The sequence below is a fragment of the Rosa rugosa genome, chromosome 2, assembly GCF_958449725.1.
Source record: "Rosa rugosa chromosome 2, drRosRugo1.1, whole genome shotgun sequence".
Lineage (NCBI taxonomy): Eukaryota > Viridiplantae > Streptophyta > Magnoliopsida > Rosales > Rosaceae > Rosa > Rosa rugosa.
In genome coordinates, this window is record NC_084821.1 from 54,932,581 (window position 1) to 54,951,782 (window position 19,202).

The 19,202-nt window shown below is 41.7% G+C and overlaps 1 protein-coding gene and 1 pseudogene across 1 annotated transcript; both read right to left on the minus strand.

Annotated features, from left to right (window-relative positions):
• Nucleotides 1-10,474: 10,474 nt before the first annotated feature.
• Nucleotides 10,475-11,898, minus strand: LOC133728517 (probable glutathione S-transferase). The gene is made up of 2 exons (XM_062155924.1): nt 11,486-11,898; nt 10,475-11,012 (listed from the first exon to the last, which is right to left on the minus strand). The coding sequence occupies exons 1-2, from the start codon at nt 11,798-11,800 to the stop codon at nt 10,671-10,673; spliced, it is 657 nt and encodes a 218-aa protein (XP_062011908.1). The 5' UTR covers nt 11,801-11,898; the 3' UTR covers nt 10,475-10,670.
• A 2,048-nt stretch (nt 11,899-13,946) lies between these two features.
• On the minus strand, nt 13,947-15,402 carry LOC133732817 (probable glutathione S-transferase parC; annotated as a pseudogene).
• Between the last annotated feature and the right edge of the window lie 3,800 nt (nt 15,403-19,202).

Consider the following 19,202-nt stretch of genomic DNA (forward strand, 5'->3'; position numbering starts at 1 on the left):
TGAGGTTTTGTTGGGCAAGTCCTCCTCTTGTTAGACTAATTTGGACTTATCATAAGTTATCCTACAACAACTAGGAAATCAATGAATGTCAAACCGAGTACAGCATGGATCTGGAAAAGAATCTATCTAGATATCTAATGTGATAGTGTATTTAACATTGGATTAGGAATCCATTATTTGGACTACAAGAAAGTCCTAAAATAGTGATGCATTAGGATTCTTAGTTACAAGACTTGATCCTTAAGAAAACCTTTATGGGAGGATACTTAGGACTTGGACTTGTATAAATAAGAGGCTAGGGTCCGTGTTATCACTACTGTTTTACAAGCATTGTGTTCTACCCATTTAGAAGCTACAGTTGGTGACTAGCAGAAGATTTCAGCCTCATCTTGATCCTTGTTCTTGCAGCTGCATCAATGGCCTCCACCATGGACATCAATGGTATGTTTGATCTTCTGAAGTTATTATTGAACATGTAATTGTGTGAGCTTGATTTGTATATATTGTTTTACAATTGGTATCAGAGCTTAGGCTCACAAAATTGTTCTACAGTTTATTTCGATGTAAAAATTGTTTTAGGTTTTCAATTAAAAAAAAATTGCTTTGCAAAGAAACAAGCCACGTTTTGCCTCTTCAGAAAAACCTTCTTGGCCCAGATGTAGCATGTGCTGTCCGAAGCCCATACTAGGCCCAAAAGCTATTCCTTCAAAAACTAAAGATAGTGACCGTTGTTTTTACAACAATCAGATTAGTTGGGGCTGGTTTCTGGGTTCTGGAATTGGAAGCACACAACATGATTCATTTTTTTGGGAATTCAAAACCTCGAATTAAGATGCCAAGAAGGATGTTTTGCTGCTTGCTGGTTTTTGAATTCATACTTCTGCAAAAGAATTTTTACGGCAAAATTGGAAAAATTGCAAAGGTTAGGTCTTCAGAAAAAATCTTGTTTCGATTCAATTTTGTTTTATGTTAATTGATGAGCACAAGAACCCTTGTAGCATTCCCAGCATGAGCATAGGCTAGCGTAGATGGTGATCGGATGAAATTTAATTTCTTTGGATGTTTTTGTGTCTTGTGGAATCGAAACTGAGTGTATACATATTTGTATTGCTTTTGCTTGTGAGTTGGTATGCTTGTTATGATATGAATTGTTGAGTTTTGTATCTTGTTTTGTGGTATGACAATGTATGCAAAAATCTCCCAAAATTTTAGGCATTGTTAAAATTTACAGGTACAAAAGGGCATAGTTTCTTATAAGGATCATTGATCTGGATAAAAAATCAAGTTTTCAAGCTCAATTTTGGTTTGTGTTTTCTGTAGGTTTAAGTGAATATATTGCACAAAGAACTTTTCATTGATTCTTGTAGAAAGCTTTTGGTTAACAATCCTGAAAAAATTGTATCTTGTGTTTTAAAATTATACCTATAATTTTGCTTCCAAAGAAGTAGTACTATGTGATTTTAGAATGCAAATAGCAATATGCATATCTGTTGATTTCAAATATGGATACTTAGAATACAAATTTCTGTCTAAAAATGTGATTTGTTTTCTCTGGATAACTTATTTTCAATGGATGTGGCTTATTATATCCAAGCTGTTTTGTTTCTCAAAGAATGGCATCAAACACTATTTAGCTGAGCGTGATTACTTTTTTCCAAAACCTAGCGTCGTCTTCTTTGTTTCTCGTCCGGCTGTGCAGCACCATAGGTGCAGGCCTCTAGCCTCACCGGTGTGCGTTGAGTGCGGCCAGACGGGATAATATCTCAGGAGTGTAGTCAGGTGATCAGAGGCTGGGGCGGAGGGATTCCTTGCTATCTGGCTTTCGGCTCATGGCGGTGGCTGTATGGGGTTGGGATGCGCAGCAGACAGAGGTGAACGATGGTGGGAAAGCGGTTTCGAATCTTGCAGCAGGGTCGCTAACCCTTGATGGTGGGTTTGGGGAGGGCGATGGTGGTTGTCCAGGCTCTGGTGCGGATCTGCATCATGGGTTTGGGTGCTCAGGTTGTAGGGGTATGGTGGAAAGGGATGACGACTGCTGGTGCTTTCTCAGCGAGGTTTGTTCAACGGCGTTTGGGGTCCAAAAGCGGCGACGGTGCGACGATGTTGGAGGTGGGATGGTGGTAGCAGTGATGCCTGTGCAGTAGTTGGTTTTGGGCTAGATTCACAGATTGGGCCCTCTTTGCCTTAGCTTGGTTGTGGGCCTCTCCTGGGCCTGGGGTATTTCCTTAGGTCCAAGATGTATTAGTATTTTTAGTTTGTCTATTTTTTCAATAGTTCCATCTGTTTCGGGAACTCTATTTCCTATTGTTTCTAGGGCAACTATAAGTTTTTACCTTTAGGCTTGCTTATTTACTATGTTATTCCGTAGTCTGTAGGCTTGCTTAAATAAGTAAGCATGGGTACCGTCAAATGATCGGACCTAATCTATGTATCGCTGTGTGTTAGGGGCCGCACTTGTAATGCCGCAAGCAACGTTGTCCAGGGTCATTAGTTAAGCCTTTGGTTGGTTTGCTTGCGTGCTAGGGATGTTTTGGTAATTTACAAATTATGTAATTTATTTTATTTAGCAATTAGTCTCCTCGGCCTTTTTCATGTTTCCTCCTGCCAGGTTCATGTAAGGCCGATATGCTCTATAGGGAGGGGTTCCTAGTCGGCATAGTTTGGACTACGGAACTAGTAGAGGTAAGCACATGTACTTTTGCCTCCCTTACCGTCTTACCATCAATAAAAGAGGAATTATTCAATCATCTGTGCCCCGTGAGATTGCTCTCTGATCTTTTCTTTCGATTATTCATTGTTCTTCGTGGTTGCCCCAACATTCATATAATTGTGTTCTTGCTTGTCACTAGCACTCTTTTAATATCGTGTGGCTTTCCTTGTTCCTTGCAAGGTACTCACTTGGCTGACTTGCTTGCTAGCAAGTGCCGCACGGTCCGCTTTGTGCATTGCAAAGTTCGGCCCGTGACAGTTGGTATCAGAGCCAACTCGACTCAAGAAGCTCACTACGATGACGGGGAAGATGACAAACCAACAAAGATTCGATTGGTATGACCAACAACTCGGAGAACTTGCGGGAGTGCCTGATAGGTTGATTGATATCACTAATGTGTTGGACCGCGTCGACCTAGATGAGTTGGCGGCGCGGATGATAGAGGTGGAGAGCCTGAAGGACCGAGTTGTGGCCCTTGAAAAATGTAAAGCTCGAGGTAGCGGAAGGGAGAGAAATGAGGAATAAGCTTCTGTTCCGAACGAGAAAATGGGGGCGATGAGTGATGCCCTTGACATACTCCAGGTGACCGTGGAAAATATGGCAGAAGATGTCCGAGCCACCATTGATGCTTTCAGAAATGAGCTGGTGGAGGTGAATACCAAGCTCAACCTAACCATCCGTGCGATGGGAAACCAACCTGTGACGAACTACAGGAAGGTAAAGATACCGGAACCTCAAGCTTTTGGAGGGGTGCGAGATGCCAAGGAGCTTGAGAATTACTTATTTGATATGGAGCAATACTTCCGAGCAGTGAAGCCAGACTCGGAAGAGGTGAAGGTGAACATGGCAACAATGTATTTGTCAGGAGATGCTAAACTATGGTGGAGGACCAAGTATAATGACATACAAAGAGGGGTATGCACCATTGACACCTGGGAGGAGCTTAAGAAGGAGCTCAAAGCTCAATTCTTCCCCGAGAATGTAGAGTACATTGCAAGAAGGCAACTAAGGGAGCTCAAGCACACCAACAACATCCGAGACTTTGTAAACAAGTTCTCGGTGCTCATGCTTGACATCCCGGACATGTCAGAGAATGATCGGCTGTTTTATCTTGGAAGGCTTAAAGCCATGGGCGAGGACAGAACTTCAGCGGCAAAGGGTCCAAGATTTGGCCTCCGCACAAGCTGCTGCAGAAAGGTTGACGGACTACACATTCGAAGAGAACTCTACTAAGAAGACACAGCCGTTTTCGAATGTGAATGTCAACAGAAATGTAAGGCCTGGACCGAGTAGAAGTGGGGGAGCGGAGTCCAAGTTTTCCAACTCAGGAGGAGGGGACAGGAGAGCAGTGAATGCGAGGGACACGGCAACGTCCAAGCCTGTTGCCTCGACAGGGGTCTTCACCCCTCGACCCTTTAAGACCTCAGGCTATGCTCCAAAGCCACTAGCATGCTTCCTATGCAGAGGACCGCATAGAGTGAATGAGTGCCCTCATAAGACTGCCCTCTCTGCCCTACAGGCTCATATTCACTCGAAAGAAATGGAGGATCAACAAGAGCCAGAGGAGGAACCTAGTCACATGGGAGCTCTGAGATTCTTGGGTGCGGTGGAGAAGCGACCACAATCACCTAAGAAGTCCCAGGCTAAAGGCTTGATGTTCATAGATGGTAGTATTAATGGAAAGGTAGCCAAGAGCGTGATGGTTGACACAGGGGCCACTCACAACTTTGTGTCAGAACCTGAAGCACGGAGGTTGGGGCTGAAGTTGGAGAAGGACGTTGGCCGCATGAAAGCTGTGAACTCTAAGGCCTCACCTACAACTAGACTATCTCGAGGGGTATCACTCAAGTTGGGTCACTGGCAAGGGAAGACCGACCTCGTAGTTGTCCAGATGGACGACTTTGATGTCATATTGGGGATGGAGTTCTTGTTGGCAAACAAAGCTATTCCCATTCCTAGTGCCCAACACTTACTTATTATGGGAGAAAGGCCGTGTGTAGTTCCGGCAAGAATCGAGCAACCAAGTGAACCCCGTCTCTTGTCCGCCCTCCAGTTCAAGAAAGGCGTGAAGCGTCATGAGCCTACCTATGTCGTAGTTCCCCTGATAAGGGATGAGACTAAAGGAGAAGTGATTCCGAAGGAGATTGAAGGGGTATTGGAGAGCTATGTAGATGTGATGCCTCCTGAACTTCCCAAAGAATTACCTCCAAGGAGGAGTGTGGACCATGAGATCGAACTGCTTCCGGGGGCCAAACCACCTGCAAAGGCACCTTACAGAATGGCGCCCCCAGAACTGGCGGAACTTCGAAAGCAGCTCGAAGACCTGCTCAAGGCGGGATTCATTAGGCCATCTAAAGCCCCATTTAGTGCACCGGTGCTGTTTCAAAGGAAGCACGATGGGAGTTGGAGACTGTGTGTGGACTATCTGGCTCTCAACAAAGTCACGGTGCGCAACAAGTACCCGATCCCTCTGATTGCAGATCTGTTTGACCAACTCAGTGGTGCCAAGTATTTCACAAAGCTAGACCTCCGCTCGGGGTACTATCAAGTTCGCATTGCAGAAGGAGATGAACCCAAGACAACGTGTGTCACCCGTTATGGCGCCTTTGAGTTCCTGGTGATGCCGTTCGGGTTGACCAATGCGCCAGCCACATTCTGCACTTTGATGAACCAAGTCTTCCACGAGTACTTAGATAAGTTCGTGATAGTTTATCTGGATGACATAGTGGTGTACAGCTCTACCCTAGAAGAACACGTAGAGCACCTAAAGTTGGTGTTCCAACGGTTGCGGGACAATCAGTTGTATGTCAAGCGCGAAAAGTGCTCCTTCGCGCAAGTGACCATCAAGTTTCTAGGTCACATTATTGAAAGGGGTCAAATCAGGATGGATATTGAGAAAGTAGAAGCCATAAAGGAGTGGATAAACCCCAAGAATGTGAAAGAGCTACGTTCTTTTCTTGGGCTGGCTAATTACTACCGACATTTCATTGAGAACTACTCAAAGAAGACGACCCCCTTAACTGAACTCTTGAAGAAGGGAGTGACATGGGACTGGAGTAGTAATTGTGAGAAGGCCTTTCAAGATTTGAAGAAGGCCATGATGGAAGATCCGGTCCTTGCCTTACCTGACCTGAACCAGCCATTTGAAGTCCAGACAGATGCTTCTGACTTCGCCTTAGGGGGAGTCCTGCTACAACAGGGGCATCCTGTTGCGTATGAAAGTCATAAACTCTCAGAAGCTGAAAGGAGGTACGCGACTCAGGAGAAGGAGTTGCTAGCCGTAATTCACTGTTTGAGGACGTGGCGACACTATTTGCTGGGGTCAAAGTTCATTGTGAAGACAGACAATTCAGCTGTCAGCCACTTTCTGACCCAGTCGAAGTTAACTCCAAAGCAAGCTCGATGGCAAGAGTTTCTCGCTGAGTTCGACTTCCATTTCGAACACAAGGCTGGGCACACAAACCAAGTTGCTGATGCTCTAAGTCGCAAGGCTGACCTTGCCGCCCTCAAAGTGTTGGCCGCTTTGTCGAGCAGCATTATTGCCACAGACATCAAGCAACGTATCAAGGAGAGTCTGGAGAAGGATTCTGTGGCGCAATCCCTCATGAAAATGGTGAAGGAAGGGAAGAGCCGTCTGTTTTGGATGGAGGATGGCATATTGATGGCCAAAGGAGGACGAGTGTTTGTTCCGCGAGCTGACGGACTGCGAAGAATGCTCATGAGGGAGTGTCACGACACCCTGGATGGCAGAGGACCCATGCGCTCCTCAAGCAGGGTTACTACTGGCCCCAGATGCGAGACGATGTCATGCAATACACCAAGACTTGCCTAACATGCCAGCAAGACAAGATTGAGCGCCAGAAGACTCCAGGGCTGTTGGAACCACTGTCTATTCCGACTCTTCCGTGGGAGAGTGTCTCCCTTGACTTTATTACTAACCTCCCGAAGGTGGGAGACTTATCAGGCATTCTGGTTGTGGTTGACAAGTTTTCAAAGTATGCTACCTTTGTGCCAACCCCAAAGTATTGTTCGGCAGAAGACACAGCAAGCCTCTTCTTCAAGCATGTTGTAAAGTATTGGGGTGTGCCTCAGAACATAGTCAGCGATCGAGACACTAGGTTCACGGGAACATTCTGGACCGAGCTATTCAAGTTGCTCGGGTCTGAGCTCAACATATCTTCAAGTTATCACCCACAGACTGATGGGCAAACAGAAAGGTTCAACGGGATGTTGGAGGAGTACTTGCGCCATTTCGTTCATGCCAACCAACAGAATTGGGCGCAATTGCTCGATGTTGCACAATTTTGTTTCAACTCGAAGAAGAGCTCATCCACCAACAAGAGTGCTTTTGAAATTGTCACTGGCCAACAGCCTCTCTTGCCTCATAGTGTGCAAGAAGTCTACAAAGGGGCGAATCCGCGTGCTTTCAACTTCACAAAAGAGTGGAAGACTAATGCCGAGATCGCTCAAGCCTACCTAGAGAAAGCGGCGGGAAGAATGAAGAAGTGGGCAGATCAAGGCCGCAAGCCCAGGGAGTTTCAAGCAGGGGACATGATCCTTGTCAAGCTGCTCCCGGAACAACTCAGGTTCCTGCGCTCCAGAGACAAGCGACTATTTAGGAAGTATGAAGGACCGCTCCCCATCATTTCTAAAGTGGGGAAGTGCTCCTACAAAGTCGATATTCCCGCCTGGATGAGAGTTCACCCCGTCTTCCACGTCAGCAACCTCAAGCCGCACCAGCCAGACTGTGAAGATCAAGCACGCAACCAGCCTGTTCGGGAGCATGTTGACATCAGACCACCAAAGCCGAAAGAAGTGGAGGAGATTCTAGCAGAGAGAGTGATCCGAGTGTCAAGGCGCCCATGCCAGCAGTTCCTGGTCAAGTGGAAGGGTCTTGGAGATGAAGAAACCAGTTGGGAGAATGCTGAAGTCCTGAAGAAGAAGTTCCAGCAGAAGATTGAAGACTTCAAGATCAAGGCAGTCGTCGAGAGCGCCGACAGCTTATGTGGGGGAGGATGTTAGGGGCCGCACTTGTAATGCCGCAAGCAACCTTGTCCAGAGTCATTAGTTAAGCCTTTGGTTGGTTTGCTTGCGTGCTAGGGATGTTTTGGTAATTTACAAATTATGTAATTTATTTTATTTAGCAATTAGTCTCCTCGGCCTTTTTCATGTTTCCTCCTGCCAGGTTCATGTAAGGCCGATATGCTCTATAGGGAGGGGTTCCTAGTCGGCATAGTTTGGACTACGGAACTAGTAGAGGTAAGCACATGTACTTTTGCCTCCCTTACCGTCTTACCATCAATAAAAGAGGAATTATTCAATCATCTGTGCCCCGTGAGATTGCTCTCTGATCTTTCCTTTTGATTATTCATTGTTCTTCGTGGTTGCCCCAACATTCATATAATTGTGTTCTTGCTTGTCACTAGCACTCTTTTAATATCATGTGGCTTTCCTTGTTCCTTGCAAGGTACTCACTTGGCTGACTTGCTTGCTAGCAAGTGTCGCACGGTCCGCTTTGCACATTGCAAAGTTCGGCCCGTGACACTGTGGTTTTCCACAAACTCTTTATCTACCTAGAGATAGTAGAGGGAGGATATGTAATGGTCCTTTCTGGCCTGAATATTATTATATCAAGATGATATTATTTAAAAAAAAAATGGATGTGGCTTATTGATTTGGAACCTTCAGAATATTGTGTCTTCTGCTCAAAAGTGTTGCATGATATTGATTTTGGTTAAAGGGTTGTTGATTGAATTTTTGAAATATGACATTGCTTATGTTTTGGTTTTTGTTTTCTATGTTCAGTTACAGAAAACATAAAACTGTAAAATTTTAAGAATTTTACATATTGAAAACTTACAAAACCTTATTTTGTTTTTGTTCTTTAGGAATCCCTACTGTGATCTTGAACACCATTCAGCTCCTAACTGGATATAAAACAAGAAGTGGAGAAACCAAGTAGATTTTTACTTAGCCATGAACCAGAACATGGACCTTTGCTTGAATGAGGAAGAACCTGAAATGCTTCATAGTGAGAAGATAAGAAATATTATAAGGAGTGACATAGGGCTAATAAGATGGCAAAGAATGTGATTAGAACTACCATGTCAGATAGTTAGAGATAGTATTGAAGAACCTGAGCTAGCCATAAATTTCCTGTATGTCATTCATGATATGTACTGAGAGAGTGATAAGGCTGAGGCAGCTAGACTGCCAAAAGAATTTAATGAACTCAAGTACACAGGCATAGGGAAAGTGAGAGAGCATATCATGAAGCTCATTGAGATTAATGCTCAGCTAAGGGACCTCCAGATGGGCGTCAATGATGATCATGTAGTGCATCTCCAACTTGAAAATGAAATATTGTACAAAACAGAAAAACATACCTTCTTATCAATGAAGGCCCGTTTGGGATTGCTTCACTTAAAAAAAAAAAAAAAATCAGTTTTTGTTCAAAATTTTAGATGTTATTGTGTTTGGTAAATAAATAAAAAGTAACTTTAATTGAAAGTTACAAGTCACTAGCAGCAGATTTTAGAAGCAGCCCAGAGGTTGCTTTTAGAAGCTGCTGTAGATCAAAACACGCTCTACAGTTGTTTTATGCAAAGGCGTAGCTACACACGGGCTCTGCTGGGCTACAGCCCACCCGAAATTTTGAAAAAACATTAATTTATAGCTTAATTTTAGTTTTAAAAATTAAATATTAAAAAATAGCCCACTTCAAATTTCTAAAGTTAGCCCATATGTTAATTTTTTTGGGTCACATCTATGTTATTTCTTTGCTTGAAGTATTTGATGGTGTTTTATTCTCTATTCTGCTTTAAGAGACATATTCGCATAAAAAGCTTGCTCTTTTTTAGGTAAATTAGGTCAAAATAAGAGTTTGCTGAGAATTATGATACAAATTCAATAATCAAATTTTTTTTGTTCTATCAAGAGCACAAGATAAAATTTGAGTAGATATGTTCTTTTGTCTTAGACTTTTGTTATCAAATTTCTATCAAATGTTATGATGTTGATTTTTTTGGATCAGTTAGCTATTTGATTATTTAATACGTAATTAATAGATGATGTGATTTAATTTAAGGGAAGAATAAAACATGTTACTAGTAAAACTTAGGAGAAAAAAATTGTTAAGCGTTAGTAAACTTTTATTAAAAAAAATTTTAGCCTATCCCATTTTAAAATCCTAACTCTGCCATTGATTTTATGTACTGACAGCACTTTTAAAACTATTATTTACCAAACATGAAATTGTTTTAATTCACAGCTGATTATTCTCACAACACAACAGCAGCAGTTTTATTTAAAAGTCACAGCAATCCCAAACTAGCCCGAAATCAGCCCATAATCGCCCGGATTCTCTGGTAAGGTTGAATCTTTATGTTGTCATCGCTTGTTATGAACAAAATTGACGTCAGCAATATCCCAACAAAGGAAGAAGCAGATAATTTGAAAGGAGGAAGGGAAAAATGCAATTGTAGATGATGTCGCATCAAAAAAAAATTGTAGATGATGTGTGACACCTTCCGAACTTCAAAAGTTTGATAATATGGAGTTGTCAAATGTTTACCTTCCCTCTTTCTTAAAGTTTTTTGACGAAGATACTACAACAAAAAAGAAAGATGCATAAAACAGAAAAAAGCAGCAGAGGACAAAATATGAGCAGAGGCTTCATGGAGAAGATGGAGCCGCATCGAAGACTAGAATACAAAAGATGTTATCCCCCTTTTCTTCTTGAGAGAAAAATATTAACCCACAAACTATTAGAAAACACTCCTTTCATATATTATTAACAATGAGCAGACACATCAAAGTGTCTACATTATTGTTAGGATACATAATTAATTACTTATCCTTATGACTCATAAGTCATAGCATTCAGCAGACACACCAAAGTGTCTCTCACCAGAAAAGTTTCAAGACTAGTACGCCTAAAGAGTTTTATTTCAGGACTTTCTTACACACCAAGACTCTTCTTCAACTCAACAACAAACTCATAAACCTTTTTCTGGTCAGCAAGAGATTTTGAAACACTCTCCTTCTGCAAGCACCTCTTGGCCCATGAAATCAGCTTGGGGCACTCGGCCTCTATACTGAAGTTTCCAAGTGTCTCATAAGCATGAAACCAGCTGTAGAATGTGATGAGAGCAATGTCCAGGAACCCAAATCTCTCACCCATGAAATAAGGCTTGTCTCCAAGCTCTCCTTCCAACACCTTCAGGACTTCAATGAATTCCTTCTTTGCTGCCTCCTGCTCTTCTCCTTTTGTAGTCCATATCTTCCTGCTCGCATCATATAACTGCAAGTTTCGCAGACCATGTTAGTGACTATTCATTCGATAATTTTAGGCCAATTTTAAGGGTGCTTATTAAAACTGACACAGAAATCATTTTCTTATTCATGAATATCATTTCAAATTTTGTTCAATATGCAATTTAACGTTAAACAAAAGCATTTATCCAATGATGTTTTGCTCCCGTCTCCCCAATATCACTAATTTAATTCAAAACAAGAAAAATCCTTTAAAAATGTCTGCTTCCTTTATCTCAAAGAGGAGATCTTTCACAATCATAAAGAGAATATAAACAGAACCCAAATCATGCAAAGCCCCAAATGAATGAAGCACCAAACAGTTCCAATTTCCAAATGGTGCTAAACAAGTAAACTAGCAAACCAAAATCACGTAACTCTCCACCATGAAACAAAATTACAATAAATGAAACATTGCAAATTAAAATGATGAACGAAGAAGATACAAACACAAAACGTTACCTTCTTATCAATGAAATCGGCCCAGAATCTGGCCTGGGCTCTCTGGTAGGGATCAGAGGGAAGCAGAGGAGCCTTATCCTTCCATACCTCATCAATATACTGCACAATGATGAGCGATTCACAGACCGGTTTGCCATTATGGATGAGCACCGGGATCTTCTTGTGGATCGGGTTCATCTTAAGAAGCAGTTGGCTCTTGTTTCTCAGGTCTTCTTCTCTGTACTCATACTTAATTCCCTTCTCGGCCAGAGCTACTCTGACCCTCATCCCAAAGCTGCTCACATAACCGTCCAATAGAATAACCTCGTCCGCCATGGAAACTGTTCACAAAGTTCTTCTAGCTAGCTTGTAGGTATTGCTAACTAACTCGGAGACTGATGAGCAAGAACCCAAAGAAAACCAAGGGGGTTTTATAGAGGTGTTTGAAGTCTAATTAATTTGCATGTGGAATAGTCGTGGCTGATTTTGAGATAGGTGTGTGGCGTGTTGTATGACGTTTGCTTGAGAAAATGATGTGCCTGAAATGTTCTAGGCTTCTAGCTTCTTCAGGACGATGTGATATTGGAAATTTAGTGCTTTGCTTTGCGAATATGCCATACATACAATGACAAGTCTTCGCCTTTTTGGTCGTGTAACTCTAGAGTCTAGGCGAACCTGTTCAAACTAAGTAAATTTCATGAATTTACTATATTATATTTGAAGAGATTTTGCTCACTCACGAACGGTGTTAAGGGTTACAAATGTAATTAGCCAAGTCAAGTCAGATTTAGGCATAAATACAAAGAATACTGCAGATGTAGATGAAGACTTGTCGGATGATAATTGTTTGAGACTTGAGAGGATTGTAAGTCTTAATTATATGCATGCTTTCAATTCTATACAATTGTGACGTTTTTATCGTGAAGTAAATGACGTAACTAATAGATTACCGCAACTTGTTAATTTCTTATTTGATGCGTTTGGATTAGATAATTTAGGATATTCTCTACGAAGATATTTGTTTGGCTTTTAATGTATCTAGATAGATTACCGCAACTTGTTAATTTCTTATTTGATGCGTTTGGATTAGATAGTTTAGGATATTCTCTACGAAGATATTTGTTTTGCTTTATATCTCATCTGACGTATAGTGACATTTCACTCATTAATAATGTTTTTAGATAGGGACTTTGATTCCCCAACCTTCCCCTAAAAAAACAAAAAAACAAAAATTATCTTCATTATATAAATTATATATACTAGTTGTCATTGCATTGAAAGTATTATATGAACTATTTGTAAAGTCAAAACAAATAAATAAATAGGAAAAAAGTTTTCTCCGCGAGAAAACACTAAAGACCGGCAACGTTCCAATCTGAGAAATCATTCTCGTCCGGCGGCGCCCGGACACATGGGCTGGCCTCTAGCCTCTCTGTCGTCATGGGGTCTGCTGCCGGACGGGTATTAATGGCTATTTCTCTTGTTCCATCAGATGGGGTTTTGCTCGAGGCTTCTTGGTGATTCTGGCTGGGATGGTGAGAGGCGGTTGTCGTGCTAACAAGTCCGGCGATAGAACCCTGATGACGGCGTCACCGGTCTGACTCGGTGGTGGTGGGAGGTGCTAGCGCCTGGATCGGGGTTTGGTTTTTTCTCCGTGGTGGCGTGGTCTGTGCAGTTTGGGTCGTAGGCGACAAGTGCTAGTGGCGGCGCAGGTGGTGATGGAGCAGATTGAGGCTAGCGCAGGTCATGGCGGCGTGCGACCGACGGAGCATGGCTTGGCTGGTCTGTATGACGGGGACGTGGAAGTGGGTGGACTGGACCGGATCTGGCTGAATGGGCCTTGGGTGGACCTTTGCTTTGGTGGGCTTTGAGTTTCTAGGCTGGGATTCTACCCTAGTCCAATAGCTTCTAATTTTGGGCTAGGGTTTAGGCTCTTGGTCTAAACCTATGTTTTTAGCTTTTATCTAATTACAATAAGTTTCTTGTATTAGGAACCTAACTAGTGTAGTTTGGCTTGTCTAGTCGCTATGTTTTTTCCATAGCTTATAGGCTTACTTTTAAAGTGAGCGATAAGTTCAAATATAGTTGGTCTATCCTATATACCACTATGGCTCCTCCACGAATCCTTTTTCTGCCCATTGTTATGTGTCAGCGGGTGGGTATGTAATGACTTTCTTGGCATGCGTTATTATCAATGGAATTACCATTATTCGAAAAAAAAAAAAAAAACAAATAAATAAATGTATACATTAACATTTAAAGTGTGTTGATAATAATTTTTTATCTAACACAAATACTTTTACTTCAAAGCGAATTCATATTTGACATTAAATCTACCAATTTACTTTTATTTTTCTTACTAAATGGATCGATTATGTTTTATTTATCGTAACCCGTCCAGCCGTCCTTTTCACCCATAACAACGAGCAGACACGTCAAACTGGCTGCATCTGTTTTTTTTTTCTTCTTTTTTTCACAACTGGCTGCATCTTTATTTCATATAAAATTGACATAACAAGAGTACAAGACACACCAAAGTGTCCAACCACATGAAACACAAGCCGGAGCCTGTAGGAAAATTAAAGGAAAAAGATGAACACCATAATTAAGCAAGAAAAGGCCATAACATCAAGATGCTTTTGCAAGTGGCCATAACATCATGGTTAAGCAAAGCCCTTTTCCCTTCCACTATGCCACACCATAATACTTTTGCAAGAAAAGGCAAAACTCATACACCTTTTTTTGGGTCAGGAAGAGTTTTGGAGACGCTCTCTTTCTGCATACACCTGTTGAACCATGCAATCAGTTTGGGGCACTCTGCCTCTATGCTGAAGTTTCCGATGGTCTCATAGGTCAAAAACCAACAGTAAAATGTGACAAGATTGATGTCTACGAACCCAAAGCTCTCTCCCCCAAAGTATGTCTTGTCCCCAAGTTCTCCCTCCAACAGCTGAAGGATTTCCAAAAAAACCTTCTTGGCTGCTTCTTGTTCTTCTCCCTTTGTGGACCATATATTCGTCCCAGCTTCATATAACTACAGTTCATCAATTTAGAGTAGCATTACTTGATCTGGGAGAAAAAAGGAGACAAACTATGATATTATGATGTTTATCATACACTGATTTTACATCTACTTAAACAAAAATTACAATTTATATGAATCAAAATTACAACATTGAGAACAAAGTTACCATATTCATTTACACTATTTACATATAATTAAAATAAAATTACAACATTGACAACGAATTTATTCAAAAACTTGTAACAATGTTGTAGGTGGTGTAATTACTATTAATATAACTAAGATTACACAAAATATGACTCATGTTACCACTTTGACAACAAATTTGTTGTTACATTTGTAAATGTGTGTATGATATATATACAAGTATGTATTATAGAATTTTCTAGAAAAAAGAATACTAGGAGGAAAACAGAAAGCTGGAGAAAGATTAAAAAAAATAATAAAAAATAGATAGCGAGACGTTTATTACCTTTTTATCAATGTAATCAACCCAGAACCTGGCCTGAGCTCTCTGGTAAGGATCAGAGGGAAGCAAAGTAGGACCTTTGTCCTTCCAAGCCTCGTCAATATACTGGACAATGTTGGCCGACTCACAGACGGGTTTGCCGTTGTGGATAAGAACGGGGACTTTCTTGTGGATCGGATTCATCTCCAGAAGCAGTGAGGTTTTGTTGGGCAAGTCCTCCTCTCTGTACTCATACTCCACCCCTTTCTCGGTCAGAGCAACTCTGGGTCTCATGGCAAACATGCTCGACCAGAAGCCCAGAACAACAACCTCCTCCGCCATTGCACTATCACAAACTGCTTAATCAGCTTTGTTGCTAATTAATTAAACTAAAAGACTGAAGAAGAAAGAAAAGGATTACAGTACTAAGCAAGTGAGTGCCGAGGCTGAGCCTAGCTTCGAGGTATATATAATAAAACAAAGCCCTGGTGCGATTTTAAAAAGATTAATAGTTAACTAATTAGTACGTACAAAGGAGCTTGTTTTTAGAAAAAAAAAAAATCAAGACCGATATATTATATAATTATATCGAGACCGATATATTTATAGAAAGACAAAGACGCAAAGACTGATTAAAGGAAAAAAAAAAAATCAAGAGCAAATTATAGTATTTACTCCAAAAACGTTTACCCTATTTGTACGTGCTTTGATTATTGACACAGAGATGGATTATAGTTCTTTCTTTGCGAGGCATAGTTAAAGTCAAACTCACGTACATATGAGAAATGGCCGTCGCAGATGATCAGAGTAAGAAAACTTGATTAATAATTTTGGGGGGTGGTGTTGAGAAAATCAAAGGAAATAGATGATGGTAACAGCAAGACGTATGTATAATTAAGTTTGGAGAATTTTCTAGTTCAAACTAGTAAGTGTTTCATGTTCCTATTTTGCTTAGCACATGTACTATTACTAATTAAATTCATTAGTTCAAAATGTACAATGATCCAGATGGTGATCTATATACATGATTTAAGCGAAGCATAATGATGAGTTAAGAGGATGAGCAACGTTCCTTTGCATTCAAGCATAGCATATACTGTATAAACTTTTTATACTATTGATAATATTGTCATATGCATGCATGTCATTCAGTATATAGGACTAAAAATGATAGAACCAGTAACAATGACAAATACAGGAATTAAGCTCTGTAAATTGATCAAATTTGTTAATTAAGCAAATATTAATGCTTTTCGTCAACGCATTAGGTAACGTTGATAATTAAGTATGGACAAAGGTAAGGTTGTAAAATCAATAAGAAACAATGTACTATTAAATATGCCGTGGGACATTGGTTTTCCTTAATTTGGTCATAATTTATTCTGAAAGATTGGAACGAAGACAGAGGTTCTATCACATGAATATATTATAACGTTTTATGAAGCAAACTTTCATATTAATTAACGGCCGGTTTCAAGTTATAACCACGACAGTTATGGGTAGAGGAGGATTTCTCATCAAACCTTCCTTCTCCTTACAAGTCAATGCCAACATAACCTAACTAATTAATTATTCTAATGCATGTGTCACACTAACAATTAATGAGTAGATACTAGATAGTAGATAGATATATACTCCTGATCGAAAGTTGACTTAATTATTTACCTGTAAATAATTTTTTTAAAGAGAATTGAAGTATTCATATACTCGTCTAGTTGTACTGAGTCACTGTCAAGAAAATACATAAATCAGAGCTTAAAACCCCTAAAGTAATATAACTCTAGTATATTTGGCGTAAATATGGAGAAAATCTCTTGTGTTCAAGTGAATCTCTGTTTTGTGTCTAGCCCAAACTCTAGGTTACTTGACCTAGTGGTAATAGGGTTAGTTAGAGAATCTTAGAGATTCCTATTCAATGTATGATTACATTTCCTCGTATGATTCAAATTATATATCTTGTAATCCTCTATATAAAGAGCCCCTATTATCAATGAGAATACACAACGATTTTCTCTCAATTCCCGTTTCTCTAAAGCACGTTATCAGCATGAAGCCCTAACCCTAAAACCCTAATTTTGTAGCCCTCAAATTCTAGCATCCACTACCCCACATATCGAAGCCCTAGCATCAGCCCAGAACTGGCGGCGGAACCACCGGAACAGGCCGGAATCCACCGGAACCGGCCGTCAGAAAAATCGGACCAGCCCCTGCCTTGTGCCTGCCCTAAGCCTGCCTTGTGCCTGCCCCTTGCATATCTGCTGAGAAGCTGCCGAGCCCTACCAAGACGCTGCCGAGGACCCTGCACGACACCTGCCGAGTAGCTTCCGAGAACCTGCCAAGAGCCCTGCACGCATCTGCCAACACCTGCGCACCCATGTGCCTACCCCTGTTGACATCTGCCGAGAGCCTTGCGCAGCCCCTGCCGACACCTGCCTAGCCCCAACCGAGCACCTGCCGACAGAGTGCCTGCGAACCCCGCACAGTCTCCGCACGCCCTTGCGCAGCTCCTGCACAGCCCCCTAGCTCTAGTCACCACCGCAAGCCACCAGATTCCGACCACTTTTCCGGCGACCGTTTTCCGGCCATCTTCAGCAACTTTTTCCGGTCAAGATTTCCTGCAAATTTTCAAGGTAAATTTTTCTAAAAGTCCCCGTTTTTGAAGTTTTTTATTCTTTTCTCTTCTTTTTCTCGGGGACTTGCAGACTCCCTTCTTCTAGCCCCCTTTCTTCTTCATAAGGGAGACCAATAGGTGAACTGTGGGGGTTCGTGCTCACTCCAAGCTTGGAGCTTGTAGAGTCCTCCAAACTTAGAGTTTGTTGAGAAGAAAACGATCGACCACATACATCGTTGTTTCGATCTAATCCAAACCCCTCTTGGAAGCGACTACGCTCAGAAATCCCTAATTTCTTGGAAGCAACTACGCACAGAAATTTTATTATTTTCGTGGTAGCCTTTTTCACTCTGAAACCAACCCTAATCTTTTGTTGTTTTTCAGGATGAGTAACCTGAACAAGTTGAACTTTGTTCCACTGGAGACAACTAGCGCAGGATACCATAGGTGGGTCCGTGATGTGCGCCAACATCTTAAGGCTGATGGACTTCTGGAAACCATCTAAGAGTCAAGTCATAACTTGCTCACTATTGAGCAAGCTACTGCTTTTGAAGCGAATCAAGCTAAAGCCATAATTCTCATGACAAGGCACATGAATGACGCGCTCCAAAGTAAATACCTCAATGAGGAAGACCCCAAAAAACTATGGGTGGAACTTGAGCAGCGATTTGGCAACGTTCGTGACTCCTTGCTTCCTGACTTAGAAGTGAGATGGCATAGCCTCCGCTTCTGTGATTTCAAGTATGTACTTGACTATAATTCGGAAGCTCTTCGTATTAAATCTCTGATGGAGTTTTGTGGAAAGACCATTACTAATACGATGTTGATCGAGAAGACTCTCTCTACCTTCCCCGTCTCTGCCCTGATGATTTCTAAGAATTATCGGATTGATGTGAATGCAGGACGTATCACAAGGTTTCATGAGCTTATTGGTGTCATGAACGTAGCTGAGAAGCACGACAATATCCTTGTGAAGAACTATAATGCGAGATCCGTGGGAACCAAGTCTATTCTGGAGTCTAACTATAGTCGCGCCCCCAAGGGAGGACGCAAGGAGCGAAACCCTAAGAATAGGGATAATTCTGGACGTTCTGGTCCATATACTCGCCCTAAAGAGGAAGGAAACAGCCACGAAAGGCGTGCACCGAACCATGGAGGTCAACGTGTGAAGAGAGAGAGAGGTAGAGCCTCCGGCCATGGTGGTGACGCCACCAAAGGGAATGGTCGTCCAAACCGCGCCCCAAAGGCGCCTCGATCAAGGGAGCCTGACCATAATGATGTTTGTCTTCGATGTGAATCAACCGGACATTGGGCCAAAGCATGTAGAGTATCCCAGAATGTTGCAGACGAATACAAGGCGTATCGTGAAGCAAGGGAGGCGCACTACATGGAGTAGGAGGATTAAGAGGATGATCTCGCTCTTAGGGTGGACGACTTCAAGGGCCAAGAAACTGGTGATTTTGATTAAGTCCTTTTATTTTCCAAGAGATGTCGGCAATTGCCATATTATTTTTGTAGTAGATGCCAATGGTTTAGTCTTTCTTCAAAGTAAGCGTACTCAATGTAAATGTGATGTCTAGGAAGGTTTTGAGATTAGTGGTATTTAAGTGAGCCTCGCTCCACCGACATCTCTCTACTCACCTGGTCACATTTG

Coding starts and splice junctions, on each gene's coding strand:
- LOC133728517 (XM_062155924.1), bottom strand. CDS start 11,800: ATGGCGGACGAGGTTATTCTATTGGACGGTTATGTGAGCAGCTTTGGG. Junction 11,013..11,485: donor CCGATTTCATTGATAAGAAG/GTAACGTTTTGT, acceptor CGAAACTTGCAG/TTATATGATGCGAGCAGGAA.